The following is a 22,764-nucleotide window of genomic DNA, read 5'->3' on the forward strand; positions in this document are numbered from 1 at the left end:
AACATCTTCAATATGTTCTTCACTTATGGCAGCACTGGCTTTTCCATCATCTTGCCTCTCAATGGCAACATTAACTTTCTCAGCTTCCACATTGGAGATTTCACATTGTACATCACTCATCTGTTCAACTGCTGCAGGAGCTATTTGTTCAGTCTGCACGTCAGTAGCAGCATCTGCACTTATTTCAGTCTGTGTGAAATCTAACAAAAACACATTCATTCATTTGCATGATTTCTTTATCTGGGACAGTAGTAACTTCTGTTGATCTGACCTCATTTGATTCTTACTACTTCAACTCTCTTCTTTGGTTTACGCTGTTGGTGATACAGAGAAATTGTACTCAGGTAAGGCTGAGAAAGTTTCTTTAGTCTTCAAATCATCTCACATACAGAGGTTTTCTTCCTTCAAGACTTTTTTTGTTTTCACAAACTGTTTACATATATCCTCCAGGCTACCTTCTTAGCACAAAATTACATACTTTGCTAGTTCTAATTCATTTTTAAGATCCTCCAACAGGGTTTTCATTTATTCTACTGTTTGTTGCAACATACTCTTGGACTTTTCTCTTTCCAGCACCATTTATGGTGCTAAGACCTGCATTTCCGTGCACTACCGTACTTGTTTAGCCTATCTACTTCAACCTTCATTTCAGGGGCCTCTTTCAGAGCGCTTTAGTTTCTTTTCCATGAGCCTGTGCTTTAGCACAGTCATAGTCGTCAGCATATTTAGCAGAAACTGTTTTCTCCTCATAAACCAAACGTCTTCTGTTTCTTCTCCAAGTTGGACACAATCTGACATTGGTGATCAAGCTCCACCATAATATTTTTTAATTCCTGTTGAAGTCTAGTTTTAGTTTATCATAAGCGGTTGCTTTTCCTTCATACTGTTGATTTGTAGCTTCTAATTCTTTTTGAATTTTTTTCTTTTGCTTTTCAACAGAGTCCAAGTATACAGAATGCTTCTCCATGTTCTTTTTTTATATCTGTCAGCTGAGCCTAAAGTGTTGCAATCTGCTTTGATAAGTTTTTCTTGGTTTCTTCGACTTCCTCTAGTTGCTCAAGGAATGCATCCTCTCGCTGTACATTTGTTTCAGCCTGGTCAGATCAAGCTTCTGACTAGTTCCTTCTTGCAAAAAATTCTGAGTTTCTTGAATCTGTGCAGAAAAATCAAGCAGGTTCTAGCTTTTTACACCTGCAAAATCTGCCCACAATACACGCTTATGAGAACGAACCAATTGAAGTCAATGGGTGGTATTCTCTGTGTTTTGCGCATGCTGATTTTGTGTGTGCAGAAACGCACACAAACACGCTCGTCTGAAGGAATGTATTTTTCAATCACAGAAATTTCTGCAGCAAGTTATGCTCTAACTTAGCTACAATGAAGCAAACCTAAAAAACAACCAAACAGACAACAATGACGAAACATAGCAGATAAAATTCACACAGATGCAGTAAAGCACATGTCCTTTTTTGAACCAAAACTGGCCATGCAGTATAACATATTTGATACCCATGTTGAGAATAAAATCAAACTCAACACTAGCAAACTGAACATTGAGGATAATGTTCCATTTGTACATCTTTTATTATCCTGTTACATAACATCCACTGTATATTGTTACAACTGGAACATAAACGTCATAGCTGTTTCATAAGTCACAATGTAATAAATCACCCTGAGTCAAAATTAAAATGAAGACAGACTTCACTTCCTTTGTCGTAACCTCCTTATGGGCGTCTTCTGTAAGAAGGAAATGTTCGTTTCTTCTTGTACCTGTTTGCTTCTGTCATGAACAACTGGGATATCTCTTACTATATAGAAAAATATTGTATGCAAAACATGATTAGCAAGTTCTGGCTAAACCTGACGTTTCTTGTCTTCACTGTAAAGTATGCCGCTTTAGAAGAAGTTGGTGTATCAGGTAAGAACAATTCTTTACAGAAGGTGTGCAGTGCTGTAGATGTTCTCAAGATGACACCCAAAAACATTTTACCTAGCGAAGTATACATTGAATTATTATTTTTCACTCTAGTGGTGAACAGTTATAGTTTTTGTCTGTTTGTTAAAAAATAGCAATTTGATACAGTATTATGTTGTTGTATGCAATCACCAACATGTACAGATTATAGATATTGACATTTTTACATTAGAGCACCAGCATAAAACTTGTAATAGAGTCCCCAACTATATCATGCAAGTGATCCCTTAGATTTTAAGTAACGCCTATAGTTGTGGTTTTCATAATGTTGTTATTATTAGCAGTAGTATTATCATTAGTATTAGAGATGAGCGAGTAGTGCCTTAGCCGAGTATCTCCCCGCTCGTCTCTAAAGATTCGGGGGCCGGCGCGGGTGACAGGTCAGTTGCGGCGGGGAGCAGAGGGAGCAGGGGGGGAGAGAGGGAGAGAGATCTCCCCTCCGTTCCTCCCCGCTCTCCCCCGCCGCTCCCCGCCCCCCGAATCTTTAGAGACGAGTGGGGAGATACTCAGCTAAGGCACTACTCGCTCGAGTAATGTGCCTTAGCGAGTATACTCGCTCATCTCTAATTAGTATACATTATAAAGTTGGTGTAGTGTTTTGGGGAGCGTGTAAAGTTGCTTTTTAGGATTTTTTCCCTTGTTCTACAAATATAATATTTAGCACATTTTAGTGTACTTCCTACACTGCCGGGGACCATTCGCATCGGCGTGGAGCACACCTGTGCTGTGATTATAAAGGCTGTGCAGTCTAATTAGATCTTATTGTAAGTGATTTCCCCATGAAATTGCACAGTTCATTGCGCAATATTGTGGGGATCAAGGGGGCATTTGTGCACCCCATAGACGTGTATAGTGCCTTAGGTGCGCGCAAAAGCGAAAGTGTGAATGAGCCATTTGAAGGCAATTGGTTCTATTTTTTGTGCAATGCGCGCGTGAAACCGTCCTAAGGGCTTAAACGGAAGAGCACATGCGTAAATATCCTCGCCACTACAAAACGTATTAGTTAAAATCATTATTTTTTCTTTACCTTTTAAATTGTTATAGTGTGCGTGGTAAAGAAAACAGCGGGTCCTGGCCTATCTTTTCTCACACAGAAAACAACATGCTAGAAAGATAGGACACGGTCTATCCTTTTCACATGTAGTAATATTGTGGAGAATCATGCTAGTTAAAACAAAACCATTCAAATCAATTGTCTCGTTTCATCACGTTTTGCAGCGTGATTTTCAGACAGTATTCACATTACACCAAGTCAGGTTCGTTATACTCCATTCACATGTGTTGGATTTGATCAGGAATTTTCTACCGAAATTCACATAAAATCCTGTGAAAATTCGGACCCCTGACAAATGAAACAAAAAATTTTCTGATGTTGCCTCAGAAATACAGAGCGTACAACTTCAGGGCTTCTTCAGACGAGCGTATACGTAAATACGTTTGCCGGTACAAAACGTATTTTCGCATGAACGAGGTTGGGAGATGGCAAGATACAGACTGATACAGGCTGCTAGCAGATAGATCGTTTTTTTGCGGTCGAAATGTCCGTTTACCCACTTGCATGTTACACCTTTCCCGTGGAATAAAATGGCAACTAAATGCCAAGTTAGGGCCAGCTGTCTTCTTTTCCCTCCCCCTACCTTTTTTAGAACTTTTTGGGCAGTTTCCTGCTTTACACGGACAAAGATAGGGCAGGACTTATAATTTCTCTGATGAAGATTTTGCGCAGAAAAAAACATCTGCTGATATTTTCCTAGAGCACATGTGTCAAACACAAGGCCCGCGGGCCGAATCCGGCCCGCTGCCTCGTGTTATGTGGCCCGCGGCGTGCCGATGCCGCTCACCACTGCAGCTATTACTAGCTGGGGTACCGCAGCTTCCCGCTAGTAATCGCGCTGCTAGCACTGATCTCGGTGCACACTAACGTCACTGTGCAGCCGGGATCCTCCTCCCCTGAGTCCCCTGCTCTTCAGTTCCGCAGGAGAGGACTTAAAGAGGACGTCAGAGTGCACCCAGGCTCAGTGCGAGCAGAGGGGGAGCGGCGCTGACAGCAAGGATGAGATAAGTATATGGATTAGGGGGGAACTATTACTACTGAGGGGGGCTTATTATTATTACTGAGGGGGGGCTTATGATTACTGAGGGGGGGTATTATTATTACTGAGGGGGGGAGGGGGCTTATTATTATTACTGAGGGGGGCTTAACATTATTACTGAGGAGGGTTAATCTTATTACTGAGGGGGGGTTAATGTTGCTATGGGGGTATTACTACTGAGAGGGTTAATATTACTAATTGGGCCACTGTGGGGGTCGTTATTTTGACTGGGGCCACTATCAGGGTCACTATTAGGGCTCGTTCACACGGGCGTAATCGTATTTCGGTCGCACAAATACGCTGCATATTTGCCCAATCAAAAATTGCTTATGCCTGTATATTTGCGTACGCAAAAAGGAACGCAGATGGGTCTAGTGAAATGGTGCGCAAATATGCAGTGAATACATAGGTTTCCTGCGCATTCAGCACGTATTTGCTTGGCCCATTCACTTTAATGGCCTATTGGGGTGCGAAGTATGTAACATAATATGTCATGCTGTGTGAAAATATATATCATGTGAATGAACTTAGTTAAATCAATGGCTTCTATTCACTGCATATTATGCAAATACGCTGGTGTGAACAGGCCCTTACTATACTGTCTTACAATCGGCCCTTTGAAGGTCACCATAAGCCTGATGTGGCCCTCGGTGAAAATGAGTTTGACACGCCTGTCCTAGAATGTATATAGAAGCAACAAGACACTTTGAAAAATTATTAATGGTGGTAGTGGTGCTGGGGGTAAGATAATAGATTGAGGCACTGGAGTAACTATAGGGGATGCAGGGGATGCGGTTGCACCCGGGCCCAGGAGCCTTAGGGGGCCCATAAGGCCTCTCCTCTCCATGTAGGGAGCCCAGTACTATGAATAAAGCATTAAAGTTGGGGGCCCTGTTACACCTGGGGCCCAGGAGCTTCATATTACACCTCTGGTTTGGGATGATGTGCCTAGTTCCACGAGGGATGCCCCAAATCTGATCCATGTGGTGATAAGCTGAGACTCCTGACTGTTAAAGGGTTTTCGTAGAGTTAACAAACAATTCTGAGCAGGGAGTAGGCTACAATAGAAAAAAAAAACTAATTAGATGTCAGCGCAGTCCAGCCAGTTGTTCTGTCACATGACATTCATTCTGCGTGTCAATATTCAGCCATTTACTGGCTTCAGTGTCAGGTACCATTCATGGCAGTATTACCAGTAAAGCCAGTGATTGGCCCAGCAATGACATGTGACCGACCGCTGCAGCTTCACCTAGGGCCGGGACTGGGGCTTCTGTGTTGGAATGACGAGGGTAGGGGGGAGGATGGCATCTAACTGATGCCCAGATCTTGTTCTCAGGAAACCTCATTAATTATTCCTATGCTCTACTGCATTGATGAAGGGGAGACTGTAGAGATCATGGAGGATCAAAGGCACTACAGGGTGTAAGGGCGATACTGAGCCAAGCTTGTTGAAAAGTTCTGTCGTGCTTACCTACCTACATGTGATGTGAAGTTTGGAAATCTGTGAGGGAGAGTGTCCTGCTACATGTAATCCCTGCACAGGAGGGTGAGATCTAAGCCTACTATATATTGGCAGTAAATAAGAATATATTGAACATGTTCTAAGGAATTGCGACTTATTGCCACCTTCACATCAGCATATACGTATCTGTGTGCGTACGAGCATAGCAGCTTTGCAGAACGAACTATGCTTTTTTGCGTGCGCATCAGCGTATTTTACTATATTTTTTGCATGTTCATTTGTGTGCGATAAACAAAGACACACCTATTTAAATGGCTAATTAGTCTAATGAGTTCCAGATGTGTTCTTTTTTTCAGCAGAATTACGTAGTGTATCACGCAATTCCTAGCATATTGCATTCGTATATGCGCACCATCCCATTGACTTCAATGGGGACCTGTGGTGTACAAATGCGCAGGAAAATAGAGCATGTTGCATTTTTTTTTTTGAGTGACCGATATGCGCAGGAAAATATACGCACTTGAATGAACCCATTAAATCCATTCTCTGTGTATTGCATGTGTAAACTTTGTGTGCGCAAATGCACCCATGTGGCACCGGCCTTAAGGTGCTTTTACACTGAACGATTATCGTTTAAAGAAAAATCACTGGATTGTTTGAATTTAAAGGATAATTGTTCAGTGTATGTACGGCCCACAATGAATGATAATTCATTCACTTATCGTTTATTTTATGCAAGCATACGAATTATCATTCGCTTATTGTTTGGTTTAAATATCAATCATTCATTCATTCAAATTTATTGGTACAGGGAATTGACTGAATTTATGATCCTGTTAAAAAAAAAATATATATATATACCTGTGTGTATAAACTAACCGCCCAAGCGAATGAGCAAACTGTGACATCATTTATGCTAAATATAAAAGTTCCCTAACCGGTTCACTGTTGGACATGTATCAACATTAGAGAACAGAATTAAACTGTGGCTCACACTGAAGAGTTCTGAATGTGGGAAACTGAAGATAATTGCGTAATTTGCAGCCATAGTGAACATACAGTATGTTGCATCTGACATCACTCCAAAATAGATGAAATATCAACAGCCCCACAAACATGGCAAAAATAATTGTGGGAGTACTTAGCTGTGCACGCCAACCCCGGATCCCGACAACAAGGACCCTCCGACAATGCCCAACAAGAGTTATGGCAAGGCAGTACGCAGAAATCCAATTAATATTCAGATGGTTCTCATGAAAAAATCCAGTCTTTATTCAAATCCAATACATTCAGAGATGCGACGTTTCGACCATCATGCTATGGTCTTTGTCAATCTCATGTGCTCATTCTAAAAAATAATATTTTATTAATATAGCACAATAAGGCACACCTAACAAACCAAAACACAAAACGAATTACGCATGGTTAGCAAACTGAGATTATTGAACGTGTCTAGAAAGTGATTGAAAGAAGATCACCACCAGTGAATTTCTATCCTAGAGCTAGATGTAATAGCTCGGGTATTAGGACCGGTGTGATGTCCCAAACCGGTGTGGGAAGCTCAATAGTTGGATAGGCACATCACCTCACGTATAAGGTCAGGGATATATCGGACTGCAAAGATAATAGATACTTCCTATACGTAGCGTGGGTTGATGTGTATATGTAATCTTCTTTTCACTCGGACTTCTGTGACTAATGTGATATTCCAGACCTGATGAGGGAGGCTCAATATTGCGCCAGACACCGCACCTCATACATAAGGTCAGGAATATAGCAGGCTGCAAAGATTATAGATATTCATAAAGTCTTTGCTTCCTGTACATGGCAAAGTTTAATAGGCATATTTTCACTTCTATAAGCTTGAACTTCAACGCGTTTCCCTGTGAATAACACGGATCATCAGGAAGTAATTGTATGTGAAATATCTGCAACTCAGTAAACTGCCCAAAGATAATAGAGGCTACCAGCACATCTGTCAGCAGCTAGAATTTGCATGAGATTCCGATCAGGTGTATAGCTGCCAAAAATGGTCTAGGCTACTAATACACCTATCCACAAGTGATAATTGCCTGAGGCTAGGACCAGATGTATCCGTACAAATGATGCACATATGAATGAAAGCTTCTAGGAGGAGAGGGAGGTTAGTAGCAGTCAAACAAAGTGTCAGTGTTTCTGACAGCTATTTATATGACACCCAATTAAGTTCATATGAATCTATCATAAAGCCATAATAAAGTGGAGTAATTATGATCCCACCTCGGCTATTAGATAGTGCTACCACCCCTAGAGGTCTCTAGTAAGGGTATTAGTGTATCTCGACGCCACCAGGCATTCTTGGTGGAGTCAAGATTGACAGGGGGGTTACGCCCCCTGTACCTAATTGGCTGAGCTGCTGCCTTGCCTGCAGATCTTGGCAGCCCACTAAGGTGAAGCTCCAGGTGGAAGAGCTTAGCTTTCAAGGGGGCCTGCAGCTGTTTACATTCATGTACTCCGCAGCAGGTGCGCATTGGCCCACCTGAAATGCTGTTACCCACCGCCGGTTCAGAATATGGCACCCTGCTCTGTGTACAAGAACAGAGCAGGGTCCGTGTGCCACCTGAAAGCCTGTTCCATGCCGCCAGGTTAGAATACACCACCCCGCTCTGTGTAGAACAGCAGAGCGGGGTCGGCATGACAGACGGCACAGTGCCCTGAAGCGCCACAAAAGGAGCTTCACCACCCCCCCGCCGTTTGGCAGCACGGAGGACACAGCGGTGGGGGGGAGGGGTGGTGTAGGTCACTGACAGCGTCCCGACAGTGCATCAGGTCAGTAGGGAACCTACAGGGATGGCGAAGCTGATGGACGACTGTTAAGAGGCCACAGCGGCGGCCACGGGGTAGAGCCAGTAAGCACAGCTGCTCACTTGATTTGCTTACGGCTCCAACAAATGTAGTTTCACACCTTCCAGAACCTTACAGTATTGACCCTATCGGGAGCTGGAGGTGTGAGAGGAGTGTTCCTCCTGTCAAACCCCTAGCTTCCAGTGGCGTCAAGGTACACTAATACCTCTAGTAAGTCCCCAGCTGATGCTGGCTAGGGCTGGCTAGAGTAACTGGTCTGACAGCTATTTAAATGACACCCAATTAGGGGCATATGAATCTATCATAAAGCTGTAATAAGGTGGAGTAATTGTAATCCCACCTCGGCTATTAGATAGTGCTAACACCCCTAAAGGTTTCTAGTAAGTCCCCAGCTGGTGCTGGCTAGAGCAATTAGTCTTGCCTTCTCCTAAAAACCAATCCCCTACAACAGTTGCATTTAAATAAAATAAAATAGCACTCATAGCCCTGATGGTGGACCAGAGTATCAACCGCCTCATGGTATAGCATGCTTTATATAGCGTTTTGTAGTCCACCCATAGGTGGAGACTATTTGTTACTCCTCCCCCATACTAATATGTACATATTGAGCGTTAACGTGATCGCTACCTGCTGTTTCTACATTTATTATCGCCATAGTTGGTAATAAGTATATTATGACATTCTCTCTTGTGGAGTATGAAATGGATGAATGCAAGAACTAGATAAACATAAAAGCGGCAAGAAGAATACCTTGGTCGCTATGGTGATCATACTCAAAGTGCCGCCTATTGTCAGGCCTCCTCTGTCTCCTATTCACTGTTGGCATATTTCCGTTGCCTCCTCATGAGATCATGTGAGTGCGACGAGGCCGGCGGCGTGACGCGATGACGTCAGCACGTTCTGGCGTTCGGGCGCAACATAATGATGTGTAACGACGCAGGTCAGAGAGGCATCGGCATCGGCACAATGACGTATTAGGAGGGCAGTACTGTAACGGCCATCTTGGATTAGGGAACAACAGTCCCTGATGTCGAAAAGGGTATATTGCTGTATCAGAAGATCTAATAAAATGCAGGAGCATCTTCAAGGGGGTGTGGAATTTATCCTAACATTGTGGACACCCACATAAAACTCTGGTATAAAGACAAAAGAGGCTTGCTATGTTTTCCTTGTTCTCATGATGGCAATTTTTAATAAATCAGAAAAATACATTCAGTGTCAGTGAGATTTAAATGTAGATGTATTTATTAATTTCCCCAGAGCACACCAGCCGTGGGATTTAATCATTACTTTCTTTTCTTTGTGCTAAAAAGTATTTAACAGCATCTGGGGGATAAACCTACAGATGTTGCTTAGATATTAGGAATTTACTATTTGACCGCACAAAAGGCTCAAAATAGATATACCTTAGTAGAACATTATGTCCGGTAGAGACACTGAATATATAGTATCCTCGTGTCTCATTCAAGGAAATTCAATAGTAAATAATTGTGATATCACTGAGATAAAAAGATTTTTTTTCCTTTTCATGATTTTTATTCATATTTTTTTATTTTATATTTTTTATAATATATAAACCTATTCGCGACTTTTGATATTGATGGTGTTGATAGCGATAACATTCAATCTTAGAGAAAAGATTGTGAGAGAATAATGTTCATAAGATTGTTACACATAGTTTTGACATCCCAATCGGAGAATGGGTGGATAAAGATGTAGAAAATAGGCTGATTGAAGCTAGAGAAAACAATTTAATTGTAAGTTTATACCCTTAGGGTGAACTGTGTCGAGTCGATAAATCCAAGAGGTCTCTTTCTGCAGCAGTAAGGGGTCTATATCGCCCCCCTGCTGTCAAGAGTTCAATCAGGGTCCCCATCACGTTTTTGCCAGATGTGATTCAACAGCGAGGTGTTCTCTTTTATATGTGTATTGCCGATGTGGGCTAATATGCGTCTCCTTAATTGCTGCCTAGTCTTTCCGACATATTGTTTGGGATAGGGACACTGGATTAGGTACACGACATTGCTGGTCTTACATTTCATAAAATCCCTTATAGTATAGCTCTTGTTGTTACTTGCTGACCTAAAAGTGTCCCCCTTTTGGATGTAACGGCATGCAGCACAATCTGCGCATGCGAAAGTATCATTCAGCCTTGAACTTCGCAACCAATTGGTTTGTGTTTTCTCAGGTTTGAAGTGGCTTTTCACCAGGTGGTCACGGATATTCCTACCCCTTCTATAGGTTATACTGGGATGCTTGGAAAGGACGAGTTCCAAGTCTTTGTCATTATCATTAAGTAATATATCCCAGTATTTATACAGGATCGACCTGATCTCGGAGTGGCAGGTGTCATAAGTACCAATGACCCTCACCTCGTTGTTTGATGCTCTTGTTTTAGGGATTAACAGGTCAGCTTTATCCTGTTCCCTTGCAAAATTCAAGGCTTCATTGATTCCATCACGGGGGTATCTTCTGTCTTCAAATCTCTTTCATAATTTTTCTCCTTCTTTTGCAAACATATTTGCCTCTGAACAGTTTCTGCGTAACCGGAGGAACTGCCCTTTTGGTATTCCTTTTTTGAGGGCGTACGGATGATAACTGTCCCCCCTCAAGAGGACATTTGTTGCTGTCGGTTTCCAAAAAAGACTGTGATAGAGCCGTCTGTCTGCAGTGTGATATTCACATCTAGGTACTCGATTGTAGTACTGCTTATAGTAGATGTGAATTTTAAATTCAAGTCGTTTTGATTGAGGGATTTTATGAATTTATGAAATTTGTCTGCCCGTCCATCCACAGTATCAGAATGTCATCGATGTATCTCATCCAACTGAGTATACATCCAGACTAGAGATGAGCGAGCGTAATCGCTAAGGCAAACTATAGGAATCATCAATAAATCTCAATATTACCTTCAGAGGTTCCAGGATATGTTTGCACTATTACGTAACTGTATAAACTTTTTGTCACTGGCAAAGGTATTTAACTCACTATGGCTCTCTCTTGGGTTGGGACTTCATGGGGGAAAACATTTAAGCTCGCACATTCCAATGTGCTTCACATACGGTCCTGCGGTGTCTGCTTTTCTTCCATCTTCAGCTGCACCAGGGCTGATGGTGCCCTCATGTGCCTCTGTGGTAGCAAACCCTCAAGTGTTAGATGGCTGCTCCTTGGCAGCCTGAAGACGGACTCGGAACTCTCTCCTGGAACCCAATCACTCATACTTATAGATTCATGCACACCACGTCACATGACACAGAAAGATAGGTACACTTAACATGCAACCAAACTCACAGCAATGATTTTAAGGTAGTTAACCCTTCAGACGCTGCAGCTGTGCAACACACACACAGAAAAATAGACATGACAACTATGTACAGTGCATCTACATAAGACAAACATGTATGACAACATGGAGGGTTCCAGAATGATGTTCTGGGACACTACACTATCTCTATACAGATGACACCCAATTGTATACTACTTCCAGTGACATCACACTCTCACCACTACAAAATGTCAGTGATTGACTGCCCTGTGCCTATAGCATCATGTTGTCTCTCGATTTGAAACTGAATCTTTCAAAAACTGGACTTTTGTTTCCACGTCTATTAATCCCTTTACGCTCCATGATGTACAGTTAAGTCATGGAGGCTTGGAGTTTGTATGGAGGTAGACAGGGAGCTGATCCCACTCCATATAATCGAGTGCCAGCTGTTTCTCACAGCTAACACCCGCCGGCAACAGCCACGATCAGCATGAGCACTGATCGCGGCTGTTAAATGCTTAGACAACACCATTTAAATGCCCTGATCAGAGTAAGGCCCTATGTCCACGGGGACAGATCCGCAGCAGGTCACCCGCACGCGTGATCCGTGCCCCATAGGGATACATTGGACACCCGCAGGTAATTAAATACCTAGGGATGTCATTTTCCCCTGAGGCGCGGATTGCATGTGAGCGAAAACACCTGCAGCATGCTCCATTTTAGTGCGGGTCTCCCGCGGGGACGGCTCCTGCAGGCTTCTATTGAAGCCTATGGAAGCCGTCCGGATCCAAGCACACCCGCAACTGAATTCCTGCTCTCTGGCGCGGGAGAGCAGGAGTTAAAAAAAAGAAAAGAAAAGAGTGCACGGTGCATGCGCGCGGCACGCTGCCGGCGTGCCGAGCACATCCGCCGGGCCGAAGAGAGAAGGTCCGGCCACGACGGAGGGCAGATCTTCAGCGTCTGGACAGGTAAGTAATTCTTATTTTTAGGCCTCATGTCTGCGGGAAAGGAGGGACTCGCTGCGGGTTTCTGCATGAAGAATCCACGGTGGGCCTGATTTTCTCCGTGGACATGAGGCCTTAGGGCTCCGAATGGCCCTCTTGCGGTGAGAATGCAGGGTGCATTTTGGTTGCCATGGTAGCCAAGAACCTTCTGAAAGCCCTTAGGACTGCCACTGCAGACTGTCTATAAAGCCTTATTCACATGAGCATTTAAATGCGGCTAATTCAACCACAATAAAAATCACAGCTATCTGAAGCATTGGATTCCAATGCATTCATTAGGATGGCCAATTTTTAGCTACGTAAAAAGTTGTGAACATCGTCAACGAAATATGGTGGCCCATTTTATACACGACTGGGAAGGATAGGTCTTGCCTTATCTTTCAGCCAATATACGTAGGAGTCTATAGGAGCCGAAAAAAAAGGGAGGGAGAGGGAATTTAGCAACAGCCAGCGCTGCTAAAACATGAGAGGTAGGCATTAAAAGTAATTCTGAGGCTTTATGCTGACAAAGGAAATTCCGGGCTGCAGCTTATATATATGCAGCACGTGGTTGTTTGAACGGACGAGAAAACGCTAATTTCAAATCTCATTAGTTGATCGACCACGGACAGCCAATTTATTAATCCTGCCTCCACAATGTAGCAGTTGTTGATTGGTTCTTCGACCCCTGCTCAGCCAATCAATACAGCGGTCGAAGAACGAATCACAGTCGTCGCGTTGTGGAGGCAGGCCATGGCTAGCCAATTCATAAATCCTGCCTCCACAATACAATGTTGATTGGCTAAGCAGATGTTGAAGAATCAATCAATGCAGTGGTCAATGAACCAATGAGATTGCTATGATTGGTTCATTGAGCGCTGCATTGATTGGCTGAGCAGCGGTCAAAGAACCAATCACAGCTATTGCTTCCTGAAGGTGGGATTTATGATGTCAAGTTAAGGCATTCCCCGAAAATAAGACATAGTGCCTCTTTTAGGGCAAAAGTTAATATAAGACAGTGTTTTATTTTCGGGAGAACGCGGTATTTAATGTACCATATAATGTACTGAAAAATTCTAGGTGGGTTGAAAAAATACAATTCCACCATCTTTGGTGAGGTCCTGTTTCTACGGTGTACACGCTGCAGCTACAATCACTATGATACCAAATTCATGTTTTTGGTTTTTTTTCTGCTGTGCTACTTTTAAAAATATCTCTAAAATAATTTTCGTCCGTCAACTTCTGACAGCCATAAGTTTTTTATTCATAAATCCTGCAGGTGCCAGGTCTTTTTCAGGCAAAAGCACATTGCATCGGTGAAGTTCCAATCCTCTCAGAGGATTTTCCCGCGCGATAGAGGATCGGAAGTGTTTCCCATTGATTTCAATTGATTGCACATTGCATGGCATGCGAGGCAATAAAGCTTCCATTGAAATCAACGCGAAAAGTTAAAACATGCAGCGATTTTTTTAAAGAATGTGGCTCCTATTCGGGGCAGATTTGTGCATCTCGCACAGTTTTCTCGGGCGTGTGAAACCAGCCTTAGAGAGTGATGGTAACTAGAGATGAGCGAACACCAAAATGTTCGGGTGTTCGTTATTCGGAACGAACTTCCCGCGATGCTCGAGGGTTCGTTTCGAACAACGAACCCCATTGAAGTCAATGGGCGACCAGAGCATTTTTGTATTTCGCCGATGCTCGCTAAGGTTTTCATGTGTGAAAATCTGGGCAATTCAAGAAAGTGATGGGAATGACACAGAAACGGATAGGGCAGGCGAGGGGCTACATGTTGGGCTGCATCTCAAGTTCACAGGTCCCACTATTAAGCCACAATACCGGCAAGAGTGCCCCCCCCCCCCCCCCTCCCAACAACTTTTACTTCTGAAAAGCCCTCATTAGCATGGCATACCTTTGCTAAGCACCACACTAGCTACAACAAAGCACAATCACTGCCTGGATGACACTCCGCTGCCACTTCTCCTGGGTTACATGCTGACCAACCGCCCCCCCTCCCCCCCACAGCGCACACCAAAGTGTCCCTGCGCAGCCTTCAGCTGCCCTCATGCCACACCATCCTCATGTCTATTTAGAAGTGCGTCTGCCATGAGGAGGAACCGCAGGCACACACTGCAGAGGGTTGGCACGGCTAGGCAGCGACCCTCTTTAAAAGTGGCGGGGCGATAGCCCACAATGCTGTACAGAAGCAATGAGAAATAGAATCCTGTGCCACCGCCATCAGGAGCTGCACACGTAGGCATAGCAATGGGGAACCTATGTGCCACACACTATTCATTCTGTCAAGGTGTCTGCATGCCCCAGTTAGACCGGGCTTTTTAATTCATAGACACAGGCAGGTACAACTCCCTATTGTGAAGTCCCTGTGGACCGACAGCATGGGTGGGTGCCAGGAAGCCACCGGCGGTACATAGAAATATCCCATTGCATTGCCCAACACAGCTGAGGTAGTAATGTCGTGCGTAATACAGGTGGGCTTCGGCCCACACTGCATGCCCCAGTCAGACTGGGGTTCTTTACAAGTGTACAGATGTGTTAAAAACTCCGTGTGCACCTACAGCATGGGTGGCTCCCTGGAACCCACCGGCGGTACACAAAAATATCCCATTGCATTGCCCAACACAGCTGAGGTAGTAATGTCGTGCATAATGCAGGTGGGCATCGGCCCACACTGCATGCCCCAGTCAGACTGGGGTTCTTTAGAAGTGGACACATGTAGGTTAAACTCCCTGTGGACCCACTGCCTGGGTGGGTGCCAGGAAGCCACCGGCGGTACATAGAAATATCCCATTGCATTGCCCAACACAGCTGAGGTAGTAATGTCGTGCGTAATACAGGTGGGCTTCGGCCCACACTGCATGCCCCAGTCAGACTGGGGTTCTTTAGAAGTGTACAGATGTATTAAAAACTCAGTGTGCACCTACAGCATGGGTGGCTCCCTGGAACCCACCGGCGGTACATAAAAATATCCCATTGCATTGCCCAACACAGCTGAGGTAACGTCAGCTGTAATGCAGGTGGGCTAAAAATTAATTTGATTACACTGTAGGCGAGGGCCCACAAAAATTGCTGTATCAACAGTACTAATGTACATCCCAAAAATTGGCCATGGCCAGCCAAGAGGGCAGGTGAAACCCATTAATCGCTTTGGTTAATGTGGCTTAAGTGGTAACTAGGCCTGGAGGCAGCCCAGTGTAACGAAAAATTGGTTCAAGTTAAAGTTCCAACGCTTTTAAGCGCATTGAAACTTATAAAAATTGTTCAGAAAAATTATTTGAGTGAGCCTTGTGGCCCTAAGAAAAATTGCCCGTTCAGCGTGATTACGTGAGGTTTCAGGAGGAGGAGCAGGAGGAGGAGGAGGAATATTAGACACAGATTGATGAAGCAGAAATGTCCCCGTTTTGGATGGTGAGAGAGAACGTAGCTTCCATCCGCGGGTGCAGCCTACGTATTGCTTACGTATCGCTGCTGTCCGCTGGTGGAGAACAGAAGTCTGGGGAAATCCAGCCTTTGTTCATCTTGATGAGTGTTAGCCTGTCGGCACTGTCGGTTGACAAGCGGCTACGCTTATCTGTGATGATTCCCCCAGCCGCACTAAACACCCTCTCCGACAAGACGCTAGCCGCAGGACAAGCAAGCACCTCCAGGGCATACAGCGCTAGTTCAGGCCACGTGTCCAGCTTCGACACCCAGTAGTTGTAGGGGGCAGAGGCGTCACCAAGGATGGTCGTGCGATCCGCTACGTACTCCCTCACCATCCTTTTACAGTGCTCCCGCCGACTCAGCCGTGACTGGGGAGCGGTGACACAGTCTTGGTGGGGAGCCATAAAGCTGGCCAGGCCCTTAAAGACTGTTGCACTGCCTGGGATGTACATGCTGCTCGATCTACGCACATCCCCTGCTACCTTGCCCTCGGTACTGCGCCTTCTGCCACTAGCGCTGTCGGCTGGGAATTTTACCATCAGCTTGTCCGCAAGGGTCCTGTGGTATAGCAACACTCTCGAACCCCTTTCCTCTTCGGGAATCAGAGTGGGCAGGTTCTCCTTATACCGTGGATCGAGCAGTGTGTACACCCAGTAATCCGTCGTGGCCAGAATGCGTGCAACGCGAGGGTCACGAGAAAGGCATCCTAACATGAAGTCAGCCATGTGTGCCAGGGTACCTGTACGCAACACATGGCTGTCTTCACTAGGAAGATCACTTTCAGGATCCTCCTCCTCCTCCTCCTCCTCCTCCTCAGGCCATACACGCTGAAAGGATGACAGGCAATCAGCCGGTGTACCGTCAGCAGCGGCCCAAGCTGTCTCTTCCCCCTCCTCCTCATCCTCCTCATGCTCCTCCTCCTCCTCCTGTACGCGCTGAGAAATAGACAGGAGGGTGCCCTGACTATCCAGCGGCATACTGTCTTCCCCCGCCCCCGTTTCCGAGCGCAAAGCAGCTGCCTTTATGGTTTGCAGGGAATTTCTCAAGATGCATAGCAGAGGAATGGTGACGCTAATGATTGTAGCATCGCCGCTCACCACCTGGGTAGACTCCTCAAAATTACCAAGGACATGGCAGATGTCTGCCAACCAGGCCCACTCTTCTGAAAGGAATTGAGGAGGCTGACTCCCACTGCGCCGCCCATGTTGGAGTTGGTATTCGACTATAGCTCTACGTTGTTCATAGAGCCTGGCCAACATGTGGAGCGTAGAGTTCCACCGTGTGGGCACGTCGCACAGCAGTCGGTGCACTGGCAGCTTAAAGTGATGTTGCAGGGTGCGCAGGGTGGCAGCGTCCGTGTGGGACTTGCAAAAATGTGCGCAGAGCCGGCGCGCCTTTACGAGCAGGTCTGACAAGCGTGGGTAGCTTTTCAGAAACCGCTGAACCACCAAATTAAAGACGTGGGCCAGGCATGGCACGTGCGTGAGGCTGCCGAGCTGCAGAGCCGCCACCAGGTTACGGCCGTTGTCACACACGACCATGCCCGGTTGGAGGCTCAGCGGCGCAAGCCAGCGGTCGGTCTGCTGTGTCAGACCCTGCAGCAGTTCGTGGGCCGTGTGCCTCTTATCGCCTAAGCTGAGTAGTTTCAGCACGGCCTGCTGACGCTTGCCCATCGCTGTGCTGCCACACCGCGCGACACCGACTGCTGGCGACATGCTGCTGCTAACACATCTTGATTGCGAGACAGAGGAGGAGGAGGAGGAGGGTGCTTTAGTGGAGGAAGCATACACCTCCGCAGATACCACCACCGAGCTGGGGCCCGCAATTCTGGGGGTGGGTAGGACATGAGCGGTCCCAGGCTCTGACTCTGTCCCAGCCTCCACTAAATTCATCCAATGTGCCGTCAGGGAGATGTAGTGGCCCTGCCCGCCTGTGCTTGTCCACGTGTCCGTAGTTAAGTGGACCGTGGCAGTAACCGCGTTGGTGAGGGCGCGTACAATGTTGCGGGAGACGTGGTCGTGCAGGGCTGGGACGGCACATCGGGAAAAGTAGTGGCGACTGGGAACTGAGTAGCGCGGGGCCGCCGTCTCCATGATACTTTTGAAGGACTCCGTTTCCACAACCCTATACGGCAGAATCTCAAGGCTGATGAATTTTGCTATGCGGACGATTAACGTTTGAGCGTGCGGGTGCGTGGCGGCGTACTTGCGCTTGCGCTCCAACAGTTGCGCAAGCGACGGCTGGACGGTGCGCTGAACTACACTGCTGGATGGGGCCGAGGACAGCGGAGGTGAGGGTGTGGGTGCAGGCCAGGAGACGGTAGTGCCTGTGTCCTGAGAGGGGGGTTGCATCTCAGTGGCAGGTTGGGGCACAGGGGGAGAGGCAGGGGTGCAAACCGGAGGCGCTGAACGGCCTTCGTCCCACCTTGCGGGGTGCTTGGCCATCATATGTCTGCGCATGGTGGTGGTGGTGAGGCTGTTGGTGTTGGCTCCCCGGCTGAGCTTTGCGCGACAAAGGTTGCACACCACTGTTCGTCGGTCGTCAGGCGTCTCTGTGAAAAACTGCCAGACCTTAGAGCACCTCGGCCTCTGCAGGGTGGCATGGCGCGAGGGGGCGCTTTGGGAAACACTTGGTGGATTATTCGGTCTGGCCCTGCCTCTACCCCTGGCCACCACACTGCCTCTTGCAACCTGCCCTGCTGATGCCCTTGACTCCCCCTCTGAAGTCCTGTCCTCCTGAGTAAGCGTTGCACACCAGGTGGGGTCAGTCACCTCATCGTCCTGCTGCTCTTCCTCCGAATCCTCTGTGCGCTGCTCCCTCGGACTTACTGCCCTTACTACTACCTCACTGCAAGACAACTGTGTCTGATCGTCATCGTCCTCCTCACCCACAGAAAGTTGTTGAGACAGTTGGCGGAAGTCCCCAGCCTCTTCCCCCGGACCCCGGGAACTTTCGAATGGTTGGGCATCAGTGACGATAAACTCCTCTGGTGGGAGAGGAACCGCTGCTGCCCAATCTAAGCAGGGGCCCGAGAACAGTTCCTGGGAGTGTTCCCGCTCCTGAGCAGGTGTTATTGTAGTGGAGTGAGGAGGCTGGGAGGAAGGAGGAGCAGCAGACAGATGATTCGGATTGGCAGCAGTGGACGGCGCAGAACTGCGGGTAGACGATAGGTTGCTCGAAGCACTTTCTGCCATCCAGGACAGGACCTGCTCACACTGCTCATTTTCTAATAACCGTCTCCCGCGTGGACCCATTAATTGGGCGATGAATGTGGGGACACCAGAAACGTGCCTCTCTCCTAATCGCGCAGCAGTCGGCTGCGACACACCTGGATCAGGAGCTTGGCCTGTGCCCACACCCTGACTTGGCCCTCCGCGTCCTCGGCCGTGTCCACGTCCTCTAGGCCTACCCCTACCCCTCAGCATGCTGTATTACCAGTGATTTGATTTCACAGGCAGCTAATAAATTGGCGCAAGACTGCAGGCCAAATATAATTTTTTCCCTTTTTTGAAAACGAAAGGCCCCACTGCCTCTAGTGAATGAATAATCTAAGTTTAATAACTGTGCTGTTTTCCTGCTAATGTGTCACAGAACGTGAGGGTAGCAGAGTTATTAACTGTGGCAGAGCAGGTATTTTTTTTCCCAATTAAGGAAAGCAAATGGCGAAGCCAGGAGTAAAACGTAGCTGGGTGCGTATGATTTTTACAGGTTGCACACGCAGCCGACACGTGTCCACCGGCGTTAGTACGGACAGAGGCAGGACAAATAGAATTATTTTCCGTTTTTTTGCACCAAAAGGCAGCACTGCGTATATTCTATGAACATGAGAAGTTTAATAACTGTGCTGTTTTCCTGCTAATGTGTCACAGAACGTGAGGGTAGCAGAGTTATTAACTGTGGCAGAGCAGGTATTTTTTTTCCCAATTAAGGAAAGCAAATGGCGAAGCCAGGAGTAAAACGTAGCTGGGTGCGTATGATTTTTACAGGTTGCACACGCAGCCGACACGTGTCCACCGGCGTTAGTACGGACAGAGGCAGGACAAATAGAATTATTTTCCGTTTTTTTGCACCAAAAGGCAGCACTGCGTATATTCTATGAACATGAGAAGTTTAATAACTGTGCTGTTTTCCTGCTAATGTGTCACAGAACGTGAGGGTAGCAGAGTTATTAACTGTGGCAGAGCAGGTTTTTTTTTCCCAATTAAGGAAAGCAAATGGCGAAGCCAGGAGTAAAACGTAGCTGGGTGCGTATGATTTTTACAGGTTGCACACGCAGCCGACACGTGTCCACCGGCGTTAGGACAGACAGAGGCAGGACAAATAGAATTATTTTCACTTGTTTTACAAGCAAAAGGCAGCACTGCGTATATTCAATGAATAATAACTGTGTTGTGGCCCTGCCTATACAATTCTTTCCCTGCAGTATCAATGGAGGGTGGAATGCTCTGCAGAGGCGATTTTGAGAAGCAAAAAAAAATGCAGCACAGCTAACAGCAGCCTGGACAGTACTGCACACGGTTAAATATGGCCCTAGAAAGGACCGTTGAGGTTCTTGAAGGCTACACTCACTCCTAACACTCTCCCTGCCTATGCAGCACTTCTGTCCCTAATGCCGGGTGCAACGCTCTGCAGAGCCGATTTTGAGAAAAAGAAAAATGGCACTGCTAACAGCAGCCAACACACAGCTATCAGTGGCCCTAATAAGGACCTTTGGGGGGTCTTGAAGCCTACACTAACTACCAATTCTTTCCCTACAGCAGCTCCGGTACAAACAGCACTGTCCCTCACTAACTCACACGGCATCTGAGCCGAACCGCGGGAGGGGCCGACTTTTATGTTCGGGTGACACCTGATCTTCCCAGCCACTCACAGCAGGGGGGTGGTATAGGGCTTGAACGTCACAGGGGGAAGTTGTAATGCCTTCCCTGTCTTTCAATTGGCCAAAAAAAGCGCGCTAACGTCTCAGGGAAGGAAGTGAAAGTAACCAGAACACCGCATGGTGTTCGTTACGAATAACGAACATCCCGAACACCCTAATATTCGCACGAATATCAAGCTCGGAAGAACACGTTCGCTCATCTCTAATGGTAACGTTGTTGGAACTTTTGTATTTGTCACCTCCTTCTTCAACTGAAGTACTGAGTGATGTAAAAGATTGCTCAGTGTTATTAATAGATTGTAATTATGTGATAGATAAAAAGAAGGACAGGCAGTGTGAACAATAGACGGTGTGACAATTTACGGATTAGTCACTCCCTAGATTGCCATCTCTAGAGCAAAATGGCTCAAACACAGAGCAACTAACTCCAACACATAAGAATTTGTTCTCCAATCTGCCTTCAGCTTGTTTGATTTCACAACACTTCACATGAGGCTGTTTTCACATGGCCGAGAAAATTGTGTGAGATTTGTGCGTTGCAGGATCTCACTCAAATCTCACACAAATGTGAACCCCATTCTTTTGAATGGGGTCATACACATGAGTGACTTTTTACCGCATAAGTCGGGGCACGTCCTATCTTTGTGCGTGCCCTCGCATCGCATCACCCATTGATGTCAATGACCGGTAACGGTATTATGGGAAGCAAATCGCGGCACGTCCTAACTCTTTTGTGACTCTTTTATTCGGTTCAGGTGATTTCTCACTTGGAAGAGGCACTGGTGTCACATGCACAGATAAACACCGAAAGTTCGTAGCACCATTGTTAACTTTATCCCCTGCACACAGCCGGGCTAGGCTGCATTTTGGATGTACCGGGTGAAGATGGTAGAGCCATTATGACCCCCGCCATCTTGTACCCCGCTGTCTCCCTGGCCAAAGGCCTAACCCCGGCCGCTGCAATACTGTTTTGTGAGATGCTGGTAAATTCTCGCCTCAAATACTTAGAAAAAGGACGGAAGCTATACTGGAAACAAATCTGCTAGTTGTGGTCAGTTCTTCAGTTACTTACGAACTGCATGTGGCAAGCCACAATTATTGGTTTTCACTTGTTCTTTCACTGGTGTGTATTGCTTATTCTGAAATTAATAATTGTTGCCTATCCCTGCTCTTTTACAGTTTCTGGATTACAGTTGTTTTTGTAACTCCGTGATTGTGCTGGAAAAAAAGAGTGTGAAAATGGATGTGAACATAACCATGACACGAGAACAAAAAGTCACATCCCAAAAAAATGATTGTACACCCAAATAAAATGAACAACCTTTATTTAGAAAAATAAAGATGTACTAATTAAAAACACTTTAAAAAATTCAAAGGCAAACCACTACCCAGGTAGAAAAACATTTTCTTTTTTTTTTTTGTAAAAATGCTAAAATGCCATTGTCAGCAATGACTGTGGCATTTGTCAGGTTACATTGCATAAATCTCTGATTGATGGGGCAGAGGGGTGATAAAATGGCTGTAGTTCTAGTTCTATCTGTTATGCATGAACTGTTGGTCTCATTTTAATTTATTAAGGACCAAACACAGTAAATTTACAGCACTTGGTCCTGGGCTTTAATCCCGGACGATAGTATAATTAAGTTATGGTGGTTGAGGGGGGATACGGGGGTTAAGCTCCTGCTTCTGTAATTAATCAGAGGAAGGATGGATTGTCAGCTGTTAGTCACAGCTGTAAACCCAGAGAAGGAGGGAGAAGTGGTTTTTAACCCCTTCTGCCTTCTCCTTCCCCTAGTACACAGTGCTCAAACAGCAGAGTAGC

The 22,764-nt window shown here is 46.0% G+C and overlaps 1 protein-coding gene across 1 annotated transcript in view; it reads left to right on the plus strand.

Annotated features, from left to right (window-relative positions):
* Positions 1–1,755: 1,755 nt before the first annotated feature.
* Positions 1,756–22,764, plus strand: part of IL18RAP (interleukin 18 receptor accessory protein) — a 60,269-nt gene continuing 39,260 nt past the window's right edge. Inside the window, exon 1 of the mRNA XM_066577793.1 lies at positions 1,756–1,921. Coding sequence (XP_066433890.1) covers positions 1,789–1,921 — 133 coding nt within the window. The 5' untranslated portion in view covers positions 1,756–1,788. The remainder of the gene's footprint in view (positions 1,922–22,764) is intronic.

This window comes from Eleutherodactylus coqui, chromosome 1 (assembly GCF_035609145.1).
Source record: "Eleutherodactylus coqui strain aEleCoq1 chromosome 1, aEleCoq1.hap1, whole genome shotgun sequence".
NCBI classification, from domain to species: Eukaryota; Metazoa; Chordata; class Amphibia; order Anura; family Eleutherodactylidae; genus Eleutherodactylus; species Eleutherodactylus coqui.